Genomic DNA, 24053 nt, shown 5'->3' on the forward strand with positions numbered 1-24053 from the left:
GGTTGTGTGTGTGGCGGGTGGGAGCAGACTGTGCTGCACCCCAGCGCTCCAGCTTAGGCAGCAGAGCCCATTTTTCATGCTGCTCATCCCATGGAGCAGTTGGGGATGGTGCTGGCCCCACATTTCAGAGCAGGGAACCAAGTGGTAATGGTGCTGTGGGGGCAAGGTGCCCAAGTGCATGCCGGGGAGTGTCCTGGGGAGCAGCAGCACCCAGGAGCAAGATGCTGCCTCAGGGCAGGGCTTTGGTGCCAGCACGGAGGTGCTGCTCCTCATCACCCTCCCCTCACCTCCTTCCCATCCCTCCTGCCCTCCCCTCGGCCATGCAGTCGTCAGCCTGGAGAGCCGCTCGCTGCACCTCTCCACGCTGGTGCGGGAAGCGGAGCAGCGCGTCAATGAGCTGACGGCTCAGGTGGTGAACGAGGCTCCCAACACCGACTGCTCGGAGAAGGAGAAGCAGCTGAAGTCCTGGGAGTGGCGGTTCCGGCTGTACAAGCGCATGAAGGCAGGGTTTGAGCACGCCCGTGAGTCCTGCTGAGGGCTGAGGAGGGAGTGGGGCCGTATGGGGGCCGGAGAGGAGGTGTGGGGCTGCACCGCTTGCTATGCAGGTGCTCCTGGGTGGATGGTGGGGCTTGAAGTGGCCGCTCTCACTGTAGTGATCCCCTGCATTCTCTTTCCCCAGGAGTGCCAGACCCTCCTGCTAACGTCCACCTTTCGGTGGCCAGCAGCTCCTCAGTGCAGGTGACCTTCTGTGAGCCCCTCAGTGTCAACTCGGCCGTCGTCACCAAGTACAAGGGTAAGGACCTGGTCCCCGTGTCATTGCTGAGCACGGGTGTGTGAATGGGATGTGATGGGGGCTCACTCTGCGCACACCATGCTGCCTTGCAGGGGGCTGCTGAGCCCCCACTGAGCTGTGGCGCAGCCCTGGCACCATGTGGCATGGCATGGCGTGTCCTCCAGCCAAACAGCCCAAGCCGAATTAAACCACCCACCTGAACCAAAGCAAACTTCAAGGTGCTGCTTGTTTTTTTACCCTCTTGTCCTGCAGGCACATGGCTTTGCCATGCTTGTGCTCCTCTGAGCCATAAAACCACAGTATCACAGCACAGTTGGGTTGGAAGGAGCCTTGCAGCCCCCCAGCCCCACCCCTGCCATGGACTGGCTGCCTCCTCCCCAGCTCAGGCTGCCCAGGGCACACCTGTGGCCACTGGCACTTCCGGGGATGGGGCACCCACAGCTCTGGGCAGCAGTGCCAATGTCTCACTGCCCTCTGGGTAAAGAATTTCCTCCTCACATGCAAACTACATCTCCCCTCTTTTAGTTTATAACTGTTCCCCCTTGTCCTATCAATATCAGACTGGGTCCTGCCAGAGCAGTGCCCAGGTGGGGTTAGCATCTGCTCCTGTGCCCCTCACCCATTTAAACAGATACTTTGGCTTCTGGGAAAATCCCTTCCATCAGTACCACCAGCTTGCAGCTCACCACTCACTCATCCTGGCTGTGTCCCCTGGCTTTGGCTGATCACCTCCCTGTCCCCTCCTCACCTCTGGTGCTCCATGGATGCAGCACCTCAGGGTCTCTCATTGCAGTGGAGTGGAGCTGCTCCCCCTCCTTCTCACCGCTGGTTGGGGAGGCCGTGGTGGACAAGCTGAAGAGCCTGCACTACACTATCCGTGGGCTGACCTCGGTGAGCTGGGGGCTGGGCTGTGGGGGAAGCAGAGTGCAGACAACCTTGGGGCCAGGCTGCACTCTGTGTGCAGGGCAGGTGGGCAGGGGGATGGTGGCAGAGTGGGGTTTGGGGTTTGGGGTGGGGATGGGAGAAGTGGAGATGAGGGGGAGCATAGGAAGGGAGTTTAGCACGCCCTGCTCTGGGGTAGGGAGGCACTGGTGGGTTCAAAGAGTGGGATGAAGCCTTCTATGAGGCATGGGGTACTGGGAAAGCCAGCAGTGCCACAGTCTGGGAGCTGCTGTCCTGTTCCACTGAAGGACAGCACAGGCCAGAGCCCTTGGGCAGGGAGCATGCCCCAGCCCATCCATCACATGTGTGGTGATGCTGGGGGTGGTTGGACTGGGTATTTGGCTGTCAGGTCCAGTTTTGTGCTCCTTGCCATGTTCTGAGGTTCCTCCCCATCTACCTGCCCCATATGCTGCGTACCACCATCCTGAGCACTATTTCCTTCCGCAGGGCACAGCTTACTATGTCCAGGTGTCTGCCTACAACATGAAGGGCTGGGGACCCCCACAAACCTCGGTGCCCCCATTTGCCATCCCTTCCAGTAAGTACAGCACTCGGCTGTGGGATGGGTCAGGAGGTGCAGCTTCGGGCATGAGGTGTTAGGTCTCGAGCAGGGGTGGATTCAGAGCTGGATTCAATGTCTGGAGTTTGCTGATTGCCCTGGAGTGAGCAGAGTGGCTGTGGGGCTCAGCCATAGAGCCATCAGCGCTGCCCTTTGGGGAGTGCTGCCTCCAGCCTGTGGCATCTCTTATACATCTGCACACACATCGATGCGTAAATGGGTTGCCCAGCTCTTGCTGCATGCTGGCTGTGCCCTGCCCTGGCAGCAGGTATCCTTGATGTTTGCTCCCTTGCAGTCCCTTTGCTGTCCAGCACAGGTCAGATCTGCATGGTGCAGATACAGTGTGCAGCTGAAATGAATCAGACATAACTGATTTTTCTTGCTTTTATCTCCATTAATATTTCTCCTCTCCAAGGATCCTTCCCCAGCCCAGCAGAATATAGTCAGGCACCTCCCTGGGTGTTTTTAAAGCTCCTAAAAATAGTGGCCAACCTCAACTGAAGTTAACAGAGCTGAACTTTCCATGGAAAACAGCAGCAGGCAGGATAGGGGGTGTGCAAAGCAATTAGTGTACAAGTGCCATTGCCCCGTCCTGGTCCCATGGAGTTCAGCCGTGTTACCTGGGAACCCCATGCACAGCTGCAGTTCCAGAGAAGACTTGGAGAAAGGCACTGGAAAGAGTTTGATTTTTTAAGCCCTATGAAGAGTGGCAGCAACAGACAGGACCTTGTCCCTGACCTCTGCCATCCCCCCTCTGCAGGACAGCTGGTGGCCCTGGGGTGCTGCTGGTTTAGCTCCCTCTGCCCCATTTGTGGCAGCACTGCCCCCAGGGTGGCTCTTGGTCCCCAGATGTGCTGCATGTCCTGGTCCTGCTGCCTGGGGGAGGACAGTGGATCCTCAACATCATGGCATGGTTTGGGCTGGGGGGGACCTTACCCATCTGGTTCCAACCCTGTGGGCTCCCACAGAGCAGATTGATCAGGGCTCATTGGCACCTCCAGGGATGGGCACCCATAGCTCTGGGCAGCAATGCCAGCACCTCAGCACCCTCTGAAAGAAGAATTTCCTCCTTACGTCTCACCTAAATCTCCCATCTCTTAGTTTAAAGCCATTCCCCCTTGTCCTGTCACCACACCCCTGATAAAAGAGTCCCTCCAAGCTTTCCTGTAACCTCCTTTAGGCACTGGAAGGCCACTGTAAAGTCTTCCCAGAGCCTCCCCTCCCCCAGGCTGAACCCCCATCCCTCACCTGTGCCCATAGCAGAGGTGCTGCATCCTCTGACATCCCCACATCCTCCTCCATCCCCTCTCCAACAGCCCCACATCCCTGTGCTGGGGCCAGAGCTGGATGCAGTACTGCAGGTGGGGGCTCAGAGAATATAGCAGAGGGGACTGCCTGCCCTGTTGGGGTACCGGGGATGGGGCAGCCCCACAGTGAGGGCTGGGCTGCATGGTGGTAACGCTGACCCTGTCCCTGCAGACTGGCGGGAGTATGATGGCCGGGCTCCACGACGGAGAGGCCAGGCTGAAGCTCTGGACCATTTGCTGGGCCAGGTGAAGACCGTCCACCAGCACTGCATTTGCCACGGTGAGCCTGCAGCACGGCGTGGCCCCTCACAGTGTCAATCACTATGGCACAAAGGGTTGGGATGGCACACAGGAATGGGGTGGGTGCAGCAGAGAGGCAGTTCAGGCAGGAGAGGCACAAGAAGAGCCCACAAATCCTTCGCCTGGGCTTCCAGAGCTGCTCTTGCTCTCATGCCTCTGCTTCCTGCCTCGCAGAGCCCTGCAAGAACCAGCCCCAGAGCAGGAAGCACTCGGTCTCCAGGAGCCTCAAGCACCTCTTCCACCCCGGCAGCAAGTTCCTCAAGACACTGAAGCGGTGAGAGACTCATGTGCAGGGACGTCACAGCCCTTCACCCCACGGGGACGTGGGACTGCCCAGCCAGGGCTCCGGGTGGGTCCCATGCCATCATGGGGACCAATCCCATCTCTTGGAAATCAAACATTTCCACTTGGACTGGCTCTATCCAAATCTCTATAACATCTCCATGCATTGCCCAACACCTCACCGTCCTCCAGACCCTGCCGCCCTCCCACCTTCGTGCATCAAGCCTGTCCACACCTCCCTTGCTCGTGCCAGACATGGTGTTAGCCAGGCTGACCTTGCTGCCCATGCAGGTTCCTGGTCCTGCTGCCACTCTCCCATGAGTGCCTCTTCTGCTGCACTGCCATGGGCTGCTGGAGAAGAGCTCAGACCCTTGGACACCTCCTCTGCCCTCCGGGGAGACCCTTTGGGAAGCAGTGCCATTGGTGACCCCACAGCCTGTCTGTCCTCCCATGCAGGGGCCTCTACCTAACAGCCATCTTCTACAAGGACGACAACATCCTGGTGACCCACGAAGACCAGATACCGGTGGTGGAGATCGATGACACCTACTCCTGCCTGCTCATGCAGGACTTTCTGTGGTTCACCAAGGTAAGTGGCCCCATGGTCCCGTGCTCTGCATGGTGGTGTAGCAGCTGTGCTTGCAGCCTGTGTCTTCTCCCTCAACTGCCACCAGCCCAGGCACTGATTGGATGGTGGCAGCCTCCACACTGGATGCTGTGTTCTCCAGGGGTGTCTTGAACTGCAGGGTGCCTTCCTGGAAGCTTCTTCCTTGGTTCTGCCTCTCCCACACAGAGCAGGATGCTGCTACCTGAGCCTCAGCTCTCACTAAAAAGGCGGGTGGGCTGCTCAAGCCCAAAATCTCTTGCTGGAAGGTCCTAATTCTACCAAGAGAGAAAGAGGGAGCACACCCTCTTGGCAGAAACCTCTTTAGGAGGTGTGCCTTCGGTGTAAGAAAATGCACCCCTGCTGCTGAAAGTGATCTATGCGTATGCACCTTCCCATCCCAGCACGCATGGCGAGGAAGTGGCTTTCCTCAAAGCACCTTTGTGGGAAGTGGCTCGGCTGGGTTGGCTGGCAGTGATGGTCACTGCCTGTGCTGCAGGTGTCGTGCATGTGGGACGAGATCCTGTGGCTGCGGCAGTGCGTCACCGTCTCCCAGTCGTCCTGCTCCTGCATCCTACAGACACGCTTCAAGATGCTGCTGGCCATCTCGCAAATGCAGGTGAGGGTGGGGGGGTGGGAGCGAGCGCAGCACTCTGTCTCTGCTGCCTCGCAGGGTGCTTTTTGGGGGTGCTGGGAGCTGGCTCCTTTGGAGCAGCATGTGAGAAAGTCCCCAGTGCAACCAGGTTGCAGCTGGGTCAGCAGGTGCAGGTGACGCCATCACCTTGTCATCACCAACGGGTCCCCTCAGGGGGACAGTGGTGTGCTAGTGCTAGCTCCATGGCACAGGGAGGGACCAAGGACTGTTCTGGGACTGGTTTCCAGCAGCAGAGCACTGTCCCCTAACCTGTTGCTTTCTCCTGTCCTTCACTGCTGTGTGCAGGGGCTGCTGGGCATCCAGGACTTGGGGCAAGTCTTCTTTGAGCCCATCAAAGACAAGCAGGGTAACATCCTCATCCTCACCCTGAAGGAGGTGAAGACCAACCAGACCTTTGAGAGCGTGCGCTGGGTGCCCATCTGCAAGCTGCAGACGAGCCGCAAGTCCGTGTCCTCCCCGGAGGAGCCCACTGCCCTGGACACACTGCTCATCTCCGTGCAGGTGCTGCTCCACAACAAGATAGCAGGCTGGGGGCATAGCCGCTGGTCCTGACCGACGCACCGAGGCTGTCCTGGCCTGTCCAACGGGACACAAGGGCTGGAGAGCACCCTGCCACAAAGGCTGGCTCCCTCCAGCGGTGCCTGTCTCCCCAGGACAAGCTGGCTTACCACCAGCGGAGCAGCCATGCCCTTCCTCCGGGCCTCTACTTGGGCTACCTGAAGCTCTGCAGTGCTGTGGACCAGATCCGGGTGCTCGTGCCAGAGCAGCTCCCCAACATCCTGTGCCATGTGAAGATCCGCTCCAACCCCAACATCTCCAGGTGGGGCTTTGGGGGCAGCCAGGCCTCACTGCCTCATCCAGCCCTAGAGCATCCTTGGCTTCTGCCTCCTGCTCATGGGCTCCAGGAAGCAGCAGCATCACCTCTCAGCTCCATCCCTGCCATGTGTGGGCATGGAGCAAACCAAGGTCTCCTGCTGCCATTGCAGCGCCCATGTCCCTTGGAGCAGAGTGCCATGCAGGGTGGAGCAGCTGAGCAGCACGGCTCTCATTGGGATTGCTTGTTTGAGCCACCTGAGTTGCTCCATCCAGCATGTGTCTGCCTGCTGTCTTTCAGGGAGGAGTGGGAATGGCTGCAGAAGATGGCCAGCATGGAGGAACCCGTTTCTGTGGAATCCGAGAATGAGACATCACCAAACCACTTGTTTCAGGAGCTCCAGGTGGCCATCAGGGAGCTGATGGCCCTGGTCAACATCCCATTGCAAGAGGTACGTGTGGGAGCTGAGGTCCAGGGACATGGGAGGTGACATTTGCAGCCATTACTTGCGGTGTCTTTTGGACGGACTCTTGCAGGCGAAAGATTTCCGTCTGTACAGCCAAGAGGTGCTAGACTTTGGGGGTCAGGTCTCCTTCCTGCTGCTGCTGCCTCCCTCAGACGACGTCTGCACGGCACCAGGCCAGAACAACCCCTACACTCCACAGTCTGGCTTCCTCACACTGCCACTGCAGATATTTGAGCTGGGTGAGAAGAGGGGTGACCCGCACTGCCCACACCTGTCCATGGTGCTCTCCTCTTGAGATGGGCTGTCTGTGTTCCCCCAGACAGAGGGAGGGGATGCTGGGGGCTCCTCGCTGCTCCAGGCCTGCTAGAGGAGAGCATTGCCTCCCTTCTGCATTGAGCAGGAGGGAAGGAACTCATAGAGATGTGATATTTTTCATTCCCTTCCTCTCGTTCATCCCTCAGTGCACTTCTTCACATACGACCGGGAGTTCATCACGCAGTACTGCCAGGTGTCCGCCCTCCTGGAGCTGGAGTCCCTCCTCTCTCAGCAGAGCCTCAGGGAAGCCTTCTCCGACAGCGAGCTTTCCACCGCCAAGCAGCGGCACCAGCAGGTTCAGGAGTACATCCAGGTACCAGGGCAGTGAGCCGGGCTGGGTGTGGGATGTGGCTGGGACGGGGATGTGCTGGGAGGGCTGCAGGATCGTCCCTAGGGGACTGGGTGCTGCTTTGCCCCAGGACACTGCAGCGTCAGGACTTGGTCTGCTGAGTTCTTCCTACGGTAGTTATGTTAAAGTCCTGGTTAGAGAGCTGGATGCTTCCTCTGGGCCTCTCAGGAAAAGTGTGTGGGGATAGGCGGGGGTTCAGCTCAGTTTTTCTGTGGTGGTGGTTTGTTCCATGAAAGGGATCCTTTCTTTCCCGCTCTGGCAGCAAATGGAGGAGATCTGGCGTGAGATGCGCTGGATGATGGATGCCCTGCAGCATGCCCGCTACAAGCAGCCCTCCTGCGGCCTGTCCCTCAACGGCTTCCTCAGCACCTCCAGCGGAGCCATGAAGGAGAAAACCCACTCCTCCTCATCCCACCTCGACTTCCTTCCCTCCCCAGCACCCTCACCAGACAGCAGCCGTAAGCTCAGCTCCGGTAAGGACCCGGCACCGCACGGCTCCAGCACGCTGCAGACACCCAGCGGCCAACAGCCCCTCTGTGCTTCCCCCGCAGACCTGCACGGGCTCTCGGATGAGGAGGGCTCCTCCGAGGTGTTCCTGGCCACTGACAGCGACTACGACTCCAGCAGGGCGCAGAGCCCCAAGGAGCTCGACCTGGTGTCCTTGGGGCCCGAGTGCTGTGGGCGGCGGGCGGCACGCAGCCTGCGGGACAGTGCCCCTGATGTCCTGCAGAGCCACGAGCTGCAGCCCGCACCACTGGCCCCGCCGGAGCCCCGGCCGCCCCCAGAGCTCTACGACAGCGACTTCGTGCTGCCCAGCCGGCAGATCGAGCTGCTGCGCGTCACGGAGAAGCGGCAGGCCTACTGCGTGCGGACCAACAGCCTGGACTTCCCCAAGCCGCTCTGCCCGGTGGCCAGGAAGTCATGTCCCGGTTCCGTCGACAGCTCCCCGACGGAGAGCAGGACCGGCGGGCACGGCGCTCAGGGCAGGCCAGGGACTGGCTCCACGCACAGCCCCGAGCACGGCCGCACGCGCTCGGCCGAGTGGACTCCGAGCTTCCAGGAACCTCCAGAGCAACCCGCTGGGAAGAAGCCGGGCTCTGTCACCTTGCGGGTCTGCCCTCAGTACGAAACCGGACTCTCCAAAGAGACCAGTGTCAAGGTACCGGCGCCCGCTGAGGGCAGCGGTGTGGCTGTGCCGTGCCCAGGCAGGATGGGGGAGGATGGCGCCGTGGGCATGTGTGGCCCTTGCCTGGCTCTGCCCTCTGCATCCTCTGCCGTGCAGGGGGTACTCTGCCTGCCGACCCGGCTGCTCCTGTCCACCCCTGCTGCAGGGTGGGGGTCCCCGCAGCCCTGGCAGCTCAGCCCACAGTGCTGAGAGCCTGGGCTGGGCTGTAAGGGATCTGAGGGGGAAGGTGGCTAGGTGGTGCCACGCAGGGCTCCACGGCCTCTGCTCCTCTCCTCCGTCCGTGTGCGTGTGCCCTTAGAGGTGCAGGAAGAGCTGTGTTCCAGTGCAGGGTTCTGCCCCGCTCAGTTCCCTGCAGGCAGAGGGGCGGATGGGAGCTCTGGTAGCCGGGTTCTCTTCACCCAGAGGGGATGGTAGAAACAGAGGGAAAGCTGACTCGCAGAATTTATTTTCCATTTAAAAAAGTCCCATAGATTTCTATGCAACTGAAGCGCAGCCCCGGGTTCCTGGCAGGCTGCCCACGTGGCATTTGAAGTTGCAGAACTCAGGACACGCCTGCTTGACAGCGTTTTAAGATGTTCTCCTCGAAGAACCGAGTTCAAAGGAGAGGCTCCTGGCTGGCATAAATCAGCAGAGCCCCTCGATGAGCGCTCGGAGCCACAGGGTTCATGCGGGCTGAGGGCCGGGACCACCCGGCTGGGCACAGCTCCGCAGCCGTCAGGGATGTTCCGAGGGATCCGCCTCTCCCCGGCGGTCTGCCCTGTGCCCCCCTCACCGCCCATCTCCCACCTCTGTCTCTCTGCAGCTACACGTCACCAGCCAGACGTCGGCCAGCGAGGTGGTGAAGCTGGTGGTGCTGCAGATGAACGACGTCTCCCACGGCGCGCTGGGTGGCTTGGCCGCCTTCTGCTACGGCGAGGAACAGCTGGAGCACTTCGGACTGGTGTTTGCCTCCGAGGAGGGCGAGAGGTGGCTGCCCGATGAAGCGCGGCCGCTGGCCCTGCAGGCTGCCCGGCCCGAGGGACGCTTCTACGTCCGCATTAAGGAGACGTCGCCGCTGGTGCTGCAGTTCGGGCCGGCAACCACCGTATGAGCACAGCCCACGGCAGACGGCGCGTCTCCGATGCTTCCTTCTTCCACAGACACCCTCCCATCAGGCGGCCGCGGGGTGGAATGGGATCATACTGGGCTGTGTGTTTCTTGTTGGTGTTTCTTTCTTTTTTCCTTTCTTTTTTTTTTTTTTTTAACCAAAGAGACATCGAGACTCGGTTGTTCTGACTGCAGAAGGGGAGGGTGGAGCGCGAAGACCTCAGAGCTTGGGAGGAATCTTTGCAGGAATGGAATTTTTGAAAGCAAACATTTTTAAGGGGAAGGCTGGGAGGGGGGTGGAAAAAGAGAGGACAAAATATTATGAGAAGAAGCAGCAATACTCTTTTTTTAATTATTTTTCCTCTTCTTTTTCTTCTTTTTTTTTTTCTGGACATCCTTGTCCAGGGTTGGCAGAAGGAAGACCAGCAGGATGCTGGTGGTGGAGGCTGTGGTGTTGGTGCACAAGAACGGCACTGGGATGGGAGTTTATCTCCTACCCGTCCTCATCGCTCTGCACCCAGAGAACAGCTCTTGCACACCCTTCTCAGAACAAAATGCTTTTGCTTTTTTTTTTTTTTTCCTGAAACAAACAAAAAAAACCTGTGCTAGAGACACTGGAGTTGTGTAGGAGGTGTGGACACTTTTATTGTTGTAGAGGCCGAAGGAAGGCATGCCGACAGCCCACACACGTGTATGGAGCTGTGCCCACACCACCACGCTGGGTTTGCTATGGGGCACGGCTGCAGCACGCCCAGCACCGCCGCGGGACTGCCTTTCCTCCTCGGTTGCCGTTCTGTCCTGGTGATTGTGAGTGGCCTCTTGTATGTCCTACAGCATGACACTTAGCACCTAGGTCTCTTGTTCCCAAGGTTATTTTTCTGATCTCCTGTGGTCCATAGTAAAGGTGACTGCTGCTGACCGTGTATCGCTCTCTCCTTGTGGCCTGATGGGCAGCGCCTCCTCCTTAACCCCGTATTACCCCCACATTACCCCCCCTCTCAGTGGCTGGGCTAATCCTTCCCAGCAAAGGTTTGTGTCACTCCATGTGCACAGTGTGCATGGGAGCAGCATTAGAGGAATTCTGTCCCAGATGGTGTTGGAAGCCCGGTGGCTGCAGGCCCAAGCCCTGCAGACATGTCATTGAATTCATGGCTACGGTCCTGCAGCCTCCACGGGGTGAGCACACAGAGCAGAGCATGGCCACATGCACCCCAGGGGACACCCCAGATATGGGCAGCACTGAGATGGCACAGCTGGTGCCTGGCTCCTGACAGCCCTGGGCTGAGCTCAGCATTAGTGCAGGGCTGTGCGCATCTTCTCACATTTTGCTCTTCCCAAATGTCTTGATGAGCACATCACTGTGTTTTCTTCCCAATGGATCCTGAAGCCCTTTGGTGCCCTCCTGCCCTTGCAGGGGCAAACACTGGGTTGGCCCTATGTGGGGCAGGTTCCACAGTAAAACTCAAAGTGCTCAGAGCTGTGGGTGCTGTAGGAGCCAGGACCAGTCTGGAGCCAGGCTCTGCATGTGGGATGTCGGTGTTACACCTTTTGGGGCTGTTACACACACAGCGGGGTCTTGTGGTTGGAACACAGTACCAGGGCATGGTGATTCCTGGCACTCAGAGCCACATGGGGCAGGTGGGGTGGATGTTCTGCCTTCAGTTGATCTAGAGAAGAGGTCCCCCTGCTTCGTGCTAATGGCACAGGTGACACCAACTCAGCAAGCCACTTTCCAGTGGGTTCCAGTTCCATATTTGTGCTTTCACGTGTGCCATGGAAGCAGGTCCCCAGAGCACCAGTCCTCAGCTCTGCTTCCTCTTACTACTGGAAAGTGCTGGAGCTGGGAGAAGCATCATTTTTTTGTTCATAGCAATCCCTTTTTTCTGGTATTTCAACAAAAGAAGGATGCTGAATTGCAGGAGGGACCCAGGAGCCTGTTGCATACCAGTGTCGTGAGGTGCAGATGTCCCTGTCCCAACAGTGCCCTTGTCCCCAGCATGCCCACCACGGGCTGCATGTGTCCCAGACCAAGTTCTGCACCCAGCAAGGCCAGCACTCACCTACGTGCCCCAAGCCCAGGATTGCTCCATGCACTGTGGCCATCGGCTGCCATCCCCTCTGGCATCATGCACATGTACACAGACCTCACCCAGCCCTGCATCCCATTGGGGGCCTTAAACATTTTAGACACCCTTAAGCATCTCCTCCAGGTGAGGGCAGATGTGAGCAATACTCCCCGGGGTGAGCACAGTGCTGGGGGGTCACCAGCAGCTCGCCGAGCACCAACCTGGACCCCAGAGAAGTGTTCTGCTGGCAGCACGGCTCGGCTGCTGCTGTTCAGCCAGCACACTGCATGCTCTGGGGTTTCCCTGAGAGCAGCTGGGTGCTCCCATCCTGGACACCCCAAGCACCAAAAGGTGATGCTGCAGAACGCTTTGTGCTTGGTGAGGGTGCCTGCATCCCTATCCACTCCTGTCATCAGCAGCAGTTGCAAGCAGATCTGCGCAGGGAGAGGTTTGGCCAGGGTGGCAGCCAGGCTTTCTCATCTGCTTTGAGGTAGACCCAGGTCCAGGAGCTCAGCAGGAGAAAACTGGCACCGTTCCACAAAGGCAAATGGGGCTGTATTAATTCAGAGTGCCAGAAGAGACATCACCCCACGGTGCCTTGCTTGCATTGCACAGATTCATAGAAGTAAACCTGAAATGTGACAGTCTGCATTTCCCCCCCCAAAATCAGGAGCTTGTTGGCACCAGTTCTGAGGCATCTGCGTTTCTTTTCTCCCATCCAAGGGGAGTTGCTCAAACAAATCCAGCTTTATGTTTTCCAAGGTTTGGCTCTCTGAGACTGAGACGTGGGGTTTTTGTTGTTGTTTGCTTTGGGTTTCTTTTCCCCGGAACACTTCTCTCTTGTGTTCCCACTGAGGAATTTCTTGCCTTGGTTCTGGTTTCTGGGGAAGGCTGAGGAGTTTCCCTTTCTGTTAAGGCAGCTGCGATGTCCGCAGACAGGAGATGCTCACAGCCCACCCCAAGACCTGCTGCAGCAGAGGAACCTTCCTTCCAGCTGCCTCGAACAGGAGGCGAGAAAATGAGCAAGAGCCACACCAGCACCTGAAGGAGTGGGGCAGATCCAGGGCTATCCTGGCACTGCGCGATGAATTATTGCTCTATCAGCTGCAGGAACTCTGTGCAATTCCTGTTGCAGCCACTGCTTACCCAGGTAATAAATAGAACTGCTATGTCATGGAACTGTGGGGTGTTCAGATGGGTGCCGGGGAGCCGAGGGCTGCTCAGTGTCCACACTTTCCATCCTGGCGCAGATGCCCACAAGGACAGAGCCCGGCGTTCCTGGACAGGCTGGGTTTCTGAGGGAAGCCACACACCGCTGAGCACTGTACACTGTGGGCAAAGCCACTTCCCATGGGCAGCTGGGCTGGACAACGCCAGTTTTACACCGAGATTGTAATTTCCCAACCACAGAGACGCTTGGGAGGGTGGAGAAGGGAGTCCTGTGGTGGGAAGCCCAGGCTGCTTTGGTGCGTCTGGGATTCCTGGCCTGAGGTTCCCCAACGCCACCCGAGGGCTGGGCAGCACTGGGGCTTTCCAGCCCAGGAAGGCTCCTGGGATGCAGGGAAGTGGTCTGTTCCCAAAGTGACCTGGAAACTAAAACATCGTACAAACAGGGGCCGACACAAAAGTAAAAACTGGGGAGGAAACCATTGCTTTTTATATTTTCTATTTCATTTTGTTTTCTTTTGCTTTCTCCTATTATTTTCTGCTTTTGAAGAACAACTAAATAGACATTAAACAGACTCATTTTCATATAAAAAAAAACACCAAAAATATACCAGGCACAGGAACAGGACAGTGTGAATATTGACAAGCTGGTTTTAGCTCACGAACTTTGCAGAATACCATTTGTTGAAACCAACAATCCTTTTTGAACATTTATGGCTAAAATGATGGTTCTACTGGGAACAAAAAAGAAAGACCCCGCAAATGATGTGTTGGAACAACTTTTTTCGCTATGATTTTCCCTCAAGCCCCAGATTAATCATAGAACCATAGAATGGTTTGTATTGGAAGGGACCTTAAATGGATTTAGTCCCATCCCTGCTGTGGGCTGGCCGCCCCGAGGCACCCAAAGCTCTGGGCAGCAGTGCCAGCACTTCATCACCCTCTGGGTGAAGGATTTCCTCCTCACATCTCACTTAAATCTCCCCTCGGTTTAAAGCCATTCCCCCTTGTCCTATCTCTATCAGACTGCATGAAAAGCCACTCCCCTTCCCCTCCTGTTTATAAGCTCGTTTCAAGCACTGGAAGACGACGATGAGGTCTCCCCAGTGACAGATCCATCTGGCATTGCCCTGACCCAAGTACAACACCCTGCACTGGATCTTGCTGAACCTCATCATGTTCTCATGTGCCCGCTTCTCCAGCCTGTCCACGTCCCTCTGGATGCCATCCCTCCCTTTTGTTGTGCCATCAGCAAACTGCTGAGGGTGCACTCAGTCCCACTGCCTGTGTCATTGATAAAGATGTTGAAGAGCATCAGTCCCAGGATGGACCCCTGGGGGACACCCTTCCTGACCAACCTCCACTTGGACATGGAGCCATTGGCCACAATGCTCTGGCTGTGACCATCCAACCAATTCCTTATCCATCAAATAGAACACCCTTCAAATCCATCTCTCTCCAGTTTAGAGACAGGGATGTGATGGGGAACACATCAGAGGCCCTGCACAGGTCCAGGCAGATGACATTAGTTGTCCCTCCTTTGTCCACCTATGCCACCATCCCATCAAAGAAGGCCACCAGATGGCTCAGGCACGATCCGTCTTTTGTGAAGCCATGCTGGCTGTTTTGGATCACCTCTGCATCTTGCATGTGCCTTGACATCTCTTCCAGGAAGATCTGTTCCACTGTCTTCCCAGGCACAGAGATCAGGTTCACCAACTTGTAGTTTCCCAGGTCTTCCTTTCTACCTTTCCTACAAATGAGTGTGATGTTCCCCTCTTTCCAGTCACTAGGGTCCTCAACTGACAGCCATGACTTTTTGGATATGATGGGGACCAAACCCCAGTCACGTGCTGCTGTGGTTTGCAGCTGAACATTACGGTGGGAAAATGTGTGGGGAGAAGTTATTTCCCCAAATGTCACAACGTTCCTGGCCCTACGCTACCGTCCCTGCTGCTCTATGGGTATTAGGAAAAACTGTGGTCCCATTTCCATTTGTTGATGCGGACGACAGCTGGGACACCAGCAGGGCAGGGCTCCTGGAAGCCCATGGTTAAAATAAAGTAGAGGCAGAAGATGCGTTGGAGAGCCTCTAGGAAATATCCATCTGGACAACGTTGTGGTCTCGTTTCCTTCCAGATGACAGCCTTCATGATTTGCTAGATTAACTCCAGGTCATGCCTCAGCAATTCAATGAGGAGATGCTCTGGGCACCTGCAGGACCTGAGGTGGCCCACAGGGACCCTCAGCAAGCACATGTGCAGCACGTCTCTCATTGTGTGCCATGGCTTGGGTCCTGCTTTTTGGCCCAGACTGTGATGGAAGGACACTTGCTCTCTCCTTTCACAGCCTTCTCCCATTCCATGTGTAGCTGGTAGAGGACAAACCAAGCCCTTTCTCAGTTTGTCACCAATTGCAGGCAACTTCACAAAGCCAAGCTCTGTTGCGCCGTCTTTCTCTGGCTGGAAGCAGCTTTGATCTGGGTGTTTAATGAAGACGTTAATTGATAGCACGTGGGGAGGAATTTGAGCTGCTCAGAGCTGTCTTCCAGCCTCTCAGATCCCAGAGCCATCATCCCCTTCAAAACAAAACAGAAGAGTTATTACAAAACAAATCATGTTTGTATAGGCGCTTTTTAAAAAGTCCTCTCCAGCTCTGCTAAGCTCATATTCCTGGCAGTGCTGAGCCAGAGACACCATGTGCACCGTTGAAAGCCTTCAGCAAATTAAACCAGCATCCATGTGAGGAGGAACAAGGCGCTGCTGTCCCGGTCCCATCCTGGCCAAGGCGGGATGAGATGCGCCGTGGGGCTGTGGAGTCACTCCTGGCAATGCGCATCTCCACGGCCAGGATGCAGAGGAGACCACAGCCCCAGCACATTGGGGAGCTGGAGGCGTATCAGCACTCAGCTCTGCACATTCTGGCAGCCATGGCTCGCTGCAGATGCTGTCCTCCCTACCCAGACGTGTGCAAATCCCAGGCAGCGCCAGGCCCCGCTCAGCTGGAGCGTGCACCCTTCCGGACACGCTGCTTCTCCGAGCGCACAGAGCATCCAGCTCTGGCCGTGGCTGGCAGATGTGCTCCTCGCAGACGGTCTATGGGTTACCTCGTGGCGGCCAAACGTGGCCCTGCTTCCTGACTCTGTGATCTTGCCTGGATTGGAAGATGCTCCAGTTCCCTGCCTCACAGAGGTACCTGCAGCCCCGCCAGCCGTGGTAGGACACTGCGCTTCGAGACCTCTCCCCTCCGTCAGATCGGGTTGGAATTGGCTTGTGGTCTCAGAAGTTATTAGGAACAGACACCCCCAGACAATGTGATTGCACAAGCTTCATTTCCTTAGAAAAGCAGGCCAGCAGAGCAAGAGCCCGTCAGTAAACATGTTGATTCCAGGGGCTCTTCTGCGGCGCGCAGGGAGGAGTAGAGTGTTGGCACCCAGCCCACACCTGTGTGTGCTGCTGAGTGTGGGGACGTCGGGGCACAACAGGATCTGCCATGTTCGAGCCAAAGGTGCCCATGGCTCCTGCCAAATCCCAACAGCCCGCATGCCCCAGGGCAAGCAGAGCAGGTGGCAAAGTGAGCTGATAGCTCCTGTGGCAGGTGGTGTGTGAGGAGCACCACTGGGGTGGGCTTGGTCCCATCCTGCTGCTCGGCCCCACTCGGGCACTCCAACATGTCCTGGGGTGGCTGAGGCACAGCACCGCAGCTGCAACCCATGCTCACACCCCAAGCCCTCCATCCTCCTCACTCAGCAAGGTACAGGAGAGCAGATCCCAGCGGCCTTGCAGCCCAGCCCTGCTGTGCAGCACAATTCCAACCCAGGGCTGGGATCCATGGGGATTTTCTGCCCATCGGGGCCCCGTGCCTCCCGGCTCGGCACAGCGGCCTCCCCTCCGCCGGGCTGGAGGACAATCTCTTGCAACACTGGAATGCTCTGAAGTCATTACCTCCCTCTCTAGAAATTTTTGGGGTCAGAGGACATGAGTCTCAGTAATCGTCCAACAACGTCAGTGGTGCTCCGTTGATTTACACCAGCTGAGGATCAAACCCCTCCCTTTCCTCTCCCATATTTAAGATATTTTCCAGACTTCAGACACTTTCAGAGGAGGGAGTTGATGACTCTTGGGTTGTTGAAGAGGTTCCAGCTTTGGTCCTGGCCTGGCTTAGCACGATGATGGCTACCCACACTGTGCATTGATTGTCATTTCCCTCACAACCCGCTCGAGGACATCCCTGTGTGCCCTGGCACTGCTCTGTACCACACTCTGAACCCTCCTGGCTTCTCTGCCCCTCCAGCCATGGTGAGATCTGACTCACCACAGCCCAGCAGGGACACCCCTCCCCTCCTCGAGCCCTTTCCCAGCAGGACCCTGCAGTCATGGAGCAGTGCCAGGAAGGGTCCCAGCCCCACACCAACCCACACCTGGCATCAGCAGTCCTGCACAGCACCACCAAGCTCAAGATGTGCCAAGAGAAGAAGCCCAAGCAGTGGACCACCTGGACACGATGCGAGACAAAAGCACCGAGAGCATTGCGACGACCTCAGCTTCAGCACACAGCAGTGAAAGTTTCCTCTGAGCCCAGTGTTTTGGTCCGGGCAGCTGAGCCAATGTTGAGGGGAAGCACAGTTAATATTGCTGATAGCTGGATCCAATTTATAAGGCGCTCAGCAGAGACAATCATCAGGGAAGGAGACAAATAATCTTTAGGCAATTAAATTTAATTGTTCCATCTGAAGATTATTTATCTCCTCGCCTGATGAATGTCTCCTCGAAGCGCCTAATAAATTGGATCCAGCTATCACTGATAGTGACTGCTTTCCCCTGGCAGAGGGGAAGGGTGTGGAGAGCAGAGCAGCGCTCAGCTCTGTGTGTTGCTTAAGATCTGTCACCTCGAAACATCTTTTTCGCAGACTTGAAAGTGTCCGCAGGCTTTATCAGCGCGCTGCCTTTGTGCAGAGAGCTTGGCAGCCCAGGGCTGGAGCGTGCAAAAGCTCCTGGACAAGGCGCAGGGTGGAACGGGATCCCACAGGCTGGGTTTTAATGTCAGGCACCAGCAAGGACTTGGAAAGCTCTCTGTGTCTGTCTGTCTCCACTTCGTTATCCTTGGGCCTGGCTGCTCACAAAGAGGGCTTCGAGGAAGCCTCAGCTTCTGCCCTACCCTCCCGTGTCCCCGAAGCGGGGCTCAGAGCTGGGTGCAGGCTGCCCCGCAGTGCCCTTCCCTCCCACCACCAGCACTCCGCTGCCCTTGCAGCAGCCCTTTTCCTTCTGGCTGTTTGCAGCCATTGGCTACTGGCTATTTGGAGATGTGCCCGGCTGACCCAGCGTGCGCTGTGGGGCTGCCCAAGGGAGGAAAGTCACCGAAAGCAGCGCAGCCGGCAGTTTTCAGGAAGGGCATCAGTGAGGGCATAAAGCTCCCTTCCCAGGAGCTGCAGCAGAGCACAAAGCCTTCATTTGTGATCCCATCATCACCTGGACCAGGAGCCCTCCAGTCTCATCCACGCCACGGCTGCACACAGGCTCGGGGCCGCGGTCTGTGGGTGTTCTGCGGGCGCGTGTAGCATTCCACAATCGGGGCTCTATTCACCATCCAACGGCTGAATAGTTCAGTAGTATTTAATTACCATACAATAACTGTCCCATTGAATTTGACGGAATATATCATTTTGGAATGCTATTTACAGTGCTGGTTTTCTTACAGAAATCCATGTGTCAGAGCTTTCACCATTATTATAGACTTTAAAATAGGCAGATGTGCCTTTCATGGCCAACTGCATGTTTTATTAATGGCCTAGGACTATCAGATGTGTTGTAAATCATGGGACTTAGCCACCCGTCTGCTGCACCTCTCCCCCAGAGCCTCAGGGTGACTGAACTCAGCTCCCCAGAGGGCGGCAGCGGTCGCAGGGTGCAAGCTCCCATCCTGCTGGGTTCCCAACCCTCCCGGAGCTGCCTGACCCAGTGCCACTGCTGCCCTCCTCCCCACCACCCTGCTCGCATCTGACCCTTCTCTGTCCCTCCCTGCCCTATGCGGCCGAGGGCAGGTGCAGCAGAGCAGGTACACTCCAGCAGTCGCAACCATGGCCCGTCTCCCTGTAAGCTCTCATGCTGTCCAGGCTGTTCTGCACGCAGCCAGGTCCCAGCTGGCTCAAGTCAGCAGAGCAGTGCCTCGATTCATTTCTATTTTCATGAAAAATTTCAGTGCTTCTGGTGTGTCAGATAGCCCCATGTGAGTGACCGCACTATGGGAAATATGCAGGAGAGGAGGGGAGGGCCACGTGAGGAGGAAAGCCAACGCCAGGATGAAGGTTTTGTTGAAAAGCGCTCAGCAGGGATGTGCTGCCCACAGCCAGAGCCTGTCCCAGCAATCTCAGCCATGTGCCAACATGGGGCCAGCATCACCACACTCCCACCTGAACCCTGCACCCTCCTGCCCCACGCTGCCTGGGCAGGGCTCCTCAGGTGCCAGTGCTGCTCCTATCAGGCAACAAAGTCACTGCCAGTGCTGTGATCTAGCACCTGGCCCTGTGCTGGTAGGTGTGCCTGCTTGCCGCTAGTAGAGAGAACAGCCAGCAAGCAGGACTGTTAAGGAGGCGTTAGGGCAGCCTGGGTTGTGGATCAGGGGCAGGGATGACTGAATTGGAGAAGGAAGAGGGGAAGATGCTGCTCAGTGCCACCCTGCAGCAAGAGCATGTTAGCTGCAGTGCTGCACAAGCAGTGGATGGGATGATGCTGCCTGCTGGACTGCTCAAAGGCAGCTGCAGAATGGCTGCACACTCTATATGTCACCCCAGCACTCCTCCCTGGCTGGCTTCACAGAGGTGTGAAGCACCAAGACTTGGGCAGGATGCTCCCGGAACCATCAGTGCACAGGAAAAGGGATGGAGAAAGAAGCAGCAGCAGGTTTGCTTGCAAATGCCACCTTTGGAAAGTGCTCAAGGCCTGGAGCTGCCATGGTCACGGGGAGCCATGGTGGTTGTGGATGAGAACGGCGAGGGGAAGGAGTGCAGAACCGTGCATGGCCATCTCCGCTCCATGCATCTGTAATGATAGCACTGGACGTGAGCACAATGCGAAAATCCTAGATCTGTGCGTAATGCTCCTCTGGGGACAGATGTCCTCTCTTGTTTTGTACACTGTAAATGCAACATCAGTCCCAAACCCAAATGATTCCCCCCATCCAGCACCGTCCCCCCTTCCATCAGCTGCAAATGGCACAGATGGCTGGAAAAAGAGAATAGCTATTAAAAAAAAAAAAAAAATCCCCAACCCTGTTATTTCTGCATTTTTTCTGCGTGAAGACACTTCCTTCCTTCCAGGAGAAATCAATCCAGAACCAAAGCGTTAACCGCTTCCCAGCCGCTTCCTCCACACAAGGTGTAGCTGCGCCAGCCCTGGCGAACGTCCCACCTTGTTGAGCACTCCTGGTTCTGCAGCACAGAGCTGCCCAGCTCCCCAGGGATGGTGATGGAGGAGGGCAGTATGAGCGGAAGGAGATGCTGCTGGAGTGGGCTTCAATTGTCTGGCAGAAGCACAGAGGAGCTCAGTCTGCAGTTGGCTTCCCAGAGGATCATGAGGTGGATGCACCCTGGTCAGGGACAGCCCGATTGCAGCACAATGGGCTGGAGTGGATGGCGGCCTCAGGGATGTGCTTCCCACACTTGCCGGTGTTGAGCATCACCTGCTCCTGCACGTGTCCTCCTGAGCCCAGCTCTGCAGTCCCACAGATGCTTTGGGGTCTTGGTAGAGGCATTTGCCCTGAAGAAGGGCAGTTACCAAGGGCAACCCTCCCCTCACCTACATTTCCAAGTGGACAGGGGGTCAGGAGGGGCAGCACTCAGGCTCTGCTGCAGGCCCTGAAGGTTGCAAGGTGATAGGGCTGCCCAGGAGCCTAGCGGGGTGGAGGAGAAGGCACAAAGGTGAAGGCAAAGGGATGTACACGGTCATGATGCAGAGGGCCAGGATGGGTGCAGAGCGATGCAGGTGGATGATGGCTGGTGGCTGTGTAAAGTGGGATGCTGAGCAGAAAGCTGACAAAGCTGTGCTGAAACCCAAATCAAAATCCTGTGTCCACATGCCCCCACTTAAAGCACAGCTGCACCAAGACCTCCCCCAGGTACTGAGCGTCGTGTCTTGGTGTGGGGAGAAAAGAGGAGCCCCAAGTGATCCTGGTGCTGCAAGGGATGGCTGGAGGCTCACAGCTCTCGGGTCCTCGTCCTGCTGCTCCGTTGGGGTCCCTCAACACCTGAATGGCAGCAGTTTGCACCCACTGCTGGGCGAGAACATGGAACAGCTCCTCCACCCCTGCCCTGCACCCTGAGGTGCCCGGTGTTGAGTCCCTAGGGACAGGCTTTGGGTGAGGGGGATGGAGTAAGGCTATGGGGGTGGGGAGGCTGCGAGGAGCGGGGGACTGTGGGATTTAGTCCATATAGGGGCACAGGGGCCAGTGCTGGGGGGGACAGGAGCAGAACCTGCTGTGGGAGCCGAGGACAGACTGAGGTGCACCCGGAGCTTTGTGTGTGCAGCCCGCACAACAGCTGCCGGCAGTATGGTTGGCTCCAAAGCTGGTGTTGACAGTCCTTCACTTTTATGGGAACTAAATTTACCCAGACACACGCAAAATCAAAAAAAAAAAAAAAAAAAAAAAAAAAAAAGAAAAAAAAAAAAAAAGATGGGGGATTGGAATTAAAATAAATTGCAGCAGTGCCAGCATCTGCTCCTTTGTGGCGCAGTCTGGGTTACGGAGAGGGGAGGAGAAGTCCCTGAAAGGGAGTAGCACTGGTGTTTACTGCAGCTCTGAAACATCCCCCGTTTGCAAGCAGTGTGTTTGCACCGTGTTGCCTCAGGAATGCCTGACATCCAAGATGCCAAGGAAATGTACCCTCAGGGTGGAAAATGAAAGCCCAACAGTTTTCCATGGCTCGAGTACGTGTTAGTGTATAGGGGCAATAATGCACCGTGCTGTTGGAGGAGAGGGGTCTGCTGGGAGCATAGGGGCAGCAATGGGAGGAGAATGTCACTGTGGGGGCCTTTCAACTCCTCCTTTATAGAGCTGCCCTAATGGTCCTGCTGTTTGGGGTTTTCCTTGGGTTGATTCCTCGCATTTCAGCGAGCTGCCTTCTGCACGTGCACTGCACAGAGGCACGAGGCAGGGCCGGCCGCTGCGCTGACACCGACGCTTTGGCGCTGTGCTTTTGGGGGTCTTTTACTGGAGGAGATCCTGGAAAATATGTGCTACCATTCTCAAACGTGCCGATGCCACGTGGGCACCTCTATCTGCACGGCTGCTGTGGGAGCGTGCGCTTTCCCCAGGCATTGCACGGGCACAGTGCCGGCGTCGCCCTGCTGCTACCCTGCTGCCGCCGTGCAGCTGACGGAAACACAGCATGGCTTTTAAATGTCTCTGCCACCTTCATGACCGTTTAATGCTGTAAACAAACTTTGCAGCGGGACGGTGTGGTGGCAGTGCTCACCCGCAGCCCCCGGCGCTGCAGATGCGGCGCTCCCTGCGTTGCCAAAGCAAAGCAGGGCCCAAACAGCGGCGGAGGGAAAAGCGGTGATGATTCCGTGTGCGGCTGCAGCGGAAGGCGTTTGGGGTGAGTGGGCACAGCTCTCGGGACTTCTGCAGAGCTCTATTTTTAGCCGCCTGCTGTCTGATTTTTCCAGATGACAACAAGTGCTGCGCTCCTTCTAAAAACTGAACTCTTCTCGGGTGTTTTCGGTTTTATCCCTAATTTTTTAATTGAAAGGAAGATGTTGAAAACAATTAGTCACTTTTACAAACTGTAGCCAGCATTTCTTTTGCTTCCCTCAGCTGTGATGTGACCGGGGCCAGCAGTTCTGCTCAGGGCGGAGGTGGGGAAGCAGGGCGACTGGTGCTGATTTGGCATTCAGTGTGTGTGTGAGATGGGTGTAAATTGCCCCAGTGAAGCCGTTATGCTCCCAGCAGCTCTGGCACGAGGTCAGCGGGAAGAGCTCCTGTCCCATGGCTGGGCTGGGGCCGTGTCCACAGACTTTTCCCATGGGGTTTGTGGGTGTTGGGTTCCAGCAGCTGGAAGGACCCAGCCGCCCTACTGATGCAGTCCCAGCTGCACAGAGAGCGGGACAGGCATGGTGCAGGGCAACAGGCACTGTGTGCCTCTCTGTGCTGGATGGGAGTCTGTGTGCTGCACAGGAAAAAATCTCCTGGCAGAGTGGATGTGGCCTGGTGCTTAGAGTGTAAGGTAGGTGCATTCTATGTACAGATATGGAAGTATAGGATTGTAATGCAACTGTATTTTTAGTTAGATTTGGTAAAAGAATCAGTATAGGTATAGGTAAAAGTATAGATGTGTGGAGTTATGGTTTTAGTTTCGTGGCTATCATTTAGTTACGTATGTAGAATCACAGAATTGTGGAATCGTAGAAACATAGAATTGTTTGAGTTGGAAGGGACCCTCAAAGGCCATCAAGTCTAACCCACCGCAGTGAACAGGGGCACCTACAGCTCTATCAGTGCTCAGAACCCACCCAGCCTGACCTCTCTGGGCAACCTGTGGCAGTGCTTCACCACCACTTTATTGTAAAGAACTTCTTCCTTATGTCCACCCTGAATCTGAAACCATTTGCCCTTGTTCTGCCACAACAGTCCCTGACAAAGAGTCTGTTCCCTTCTTCTTTACGGTTCCCCTTTAGATACTGAAAGGCCCATTTCTTTCCTGCTCTGCAAGGGAAGAGACAGCTCTCGTGCACCATGCTGGCTCACAGCAGTACTGTCCTCAGTGCACAGAGCTCCATGGCGATGCTGTCCCACCCCACCCCAGCTCCTGGAGTCGTGCAATGTTGCAGGAGTTTCATTTTTATTTGCTCATCTCCCAGGTTTCCCACCTGACCCAGAAATGGGAGGGACCCAAATGTGTTTAACATTTCCTCTCTGTGATGGACCAGCAGCAGGGCAGCACTGCAGGCTGCGACCCCCGAGCATCCCTGACACAGAGAGACTCCACAGCCCCCGAGACACTGCCCTACATGTGCCCTGAGCCTAGACGAGCCGAGATGCCAAGGGCATCGGAAGCAGCATCCCCATCCCTCTGCACCCCGTGAGGCTCAGGGGCTGCAGCCCTCCCGTCTGTTGGCCGCGGGGACATGCAGGCTGTGGGCAGCAGGCACGCTCCCGTGCGGGACTTC

At 56.6% G+C, this 24053-nt stretch overlaps 1 protein-coding gene across 13 annotated transcripts in view; it reads left to right on the forward strand.

Moving 5' to 3' along the window:
* LOC100550253 (ankyrin repeat and fibronectin type-III domain-containing protein 1-like) overlaps positions 1-10581 on the forward strand; it is a 134255-nt gene extending 123674 nt beyond the window's left edge. For all 13 annotated transcript variants that reach the window (XM_085237142.1, XM_019620578.3, XM_085237145.1 and 10 more), the window contains 16 exons: positions 327-521; positions 680-793; positions 1587-1684; positions 2183-2273; positions 3774-3881; positions 4076-4175; positions 4640-4772; positions 5287-5406; positions 5728-5943; positions 6096-6262; positions 6557-6707; positions 6793-6961; positions 7184-7350; positions 7649-7859; positions 7938-8545; positions 9375-10581. In XM_085237142.1, coding sequence (XP_085093268.1) covers positions 327-521; positions 680-793; positions 1587-1684; positions 2183-2273; positions 3774-3881; positions 4076-4175; positions 4640-4772; positions 5287-5406; positions 5728-5943; positions 6096-6262; positions 6557-6707; positions 6793-6961; positions 7184-7350; positions 7649-7859; positions 7938-8545; positions 9375-9662 — 2936 coding nt within the window. In that variant the 3' untranslated portion in view covers positions 9663-10581. The remainder of the gene's footprint in view (positions 1-326; positions 522-679; positions 794-1586; positions 1685-2182; positions 2274-3773; positions 3882-4075; positions 4176-4639; positions 4773-5286; positions 5407-5727; positions 5944-6095; positions 6263-6556; positions 6708-6792; positions 6962-7183; positions 7351-7648; positions 7860-7937; positions 8546-9374) is intronic.
* The last annotated feature ends 13472 nt before the right edge of the window (positions 10582-24053 follow it).

Source organism: Meleagris gallopavo, chromosome 16 (genome assembly GCF_905368555.1).
Source record: "Meleagris gallopavo chromosome 16, MGAL_WU_HG_1.1, whole genome shotgun sequence".
NCBI lineage: Eukaryota > Metazoa > Chordata > Aves > Galliformes > Phasianidae > Meleagris > Meleagris gallopavo.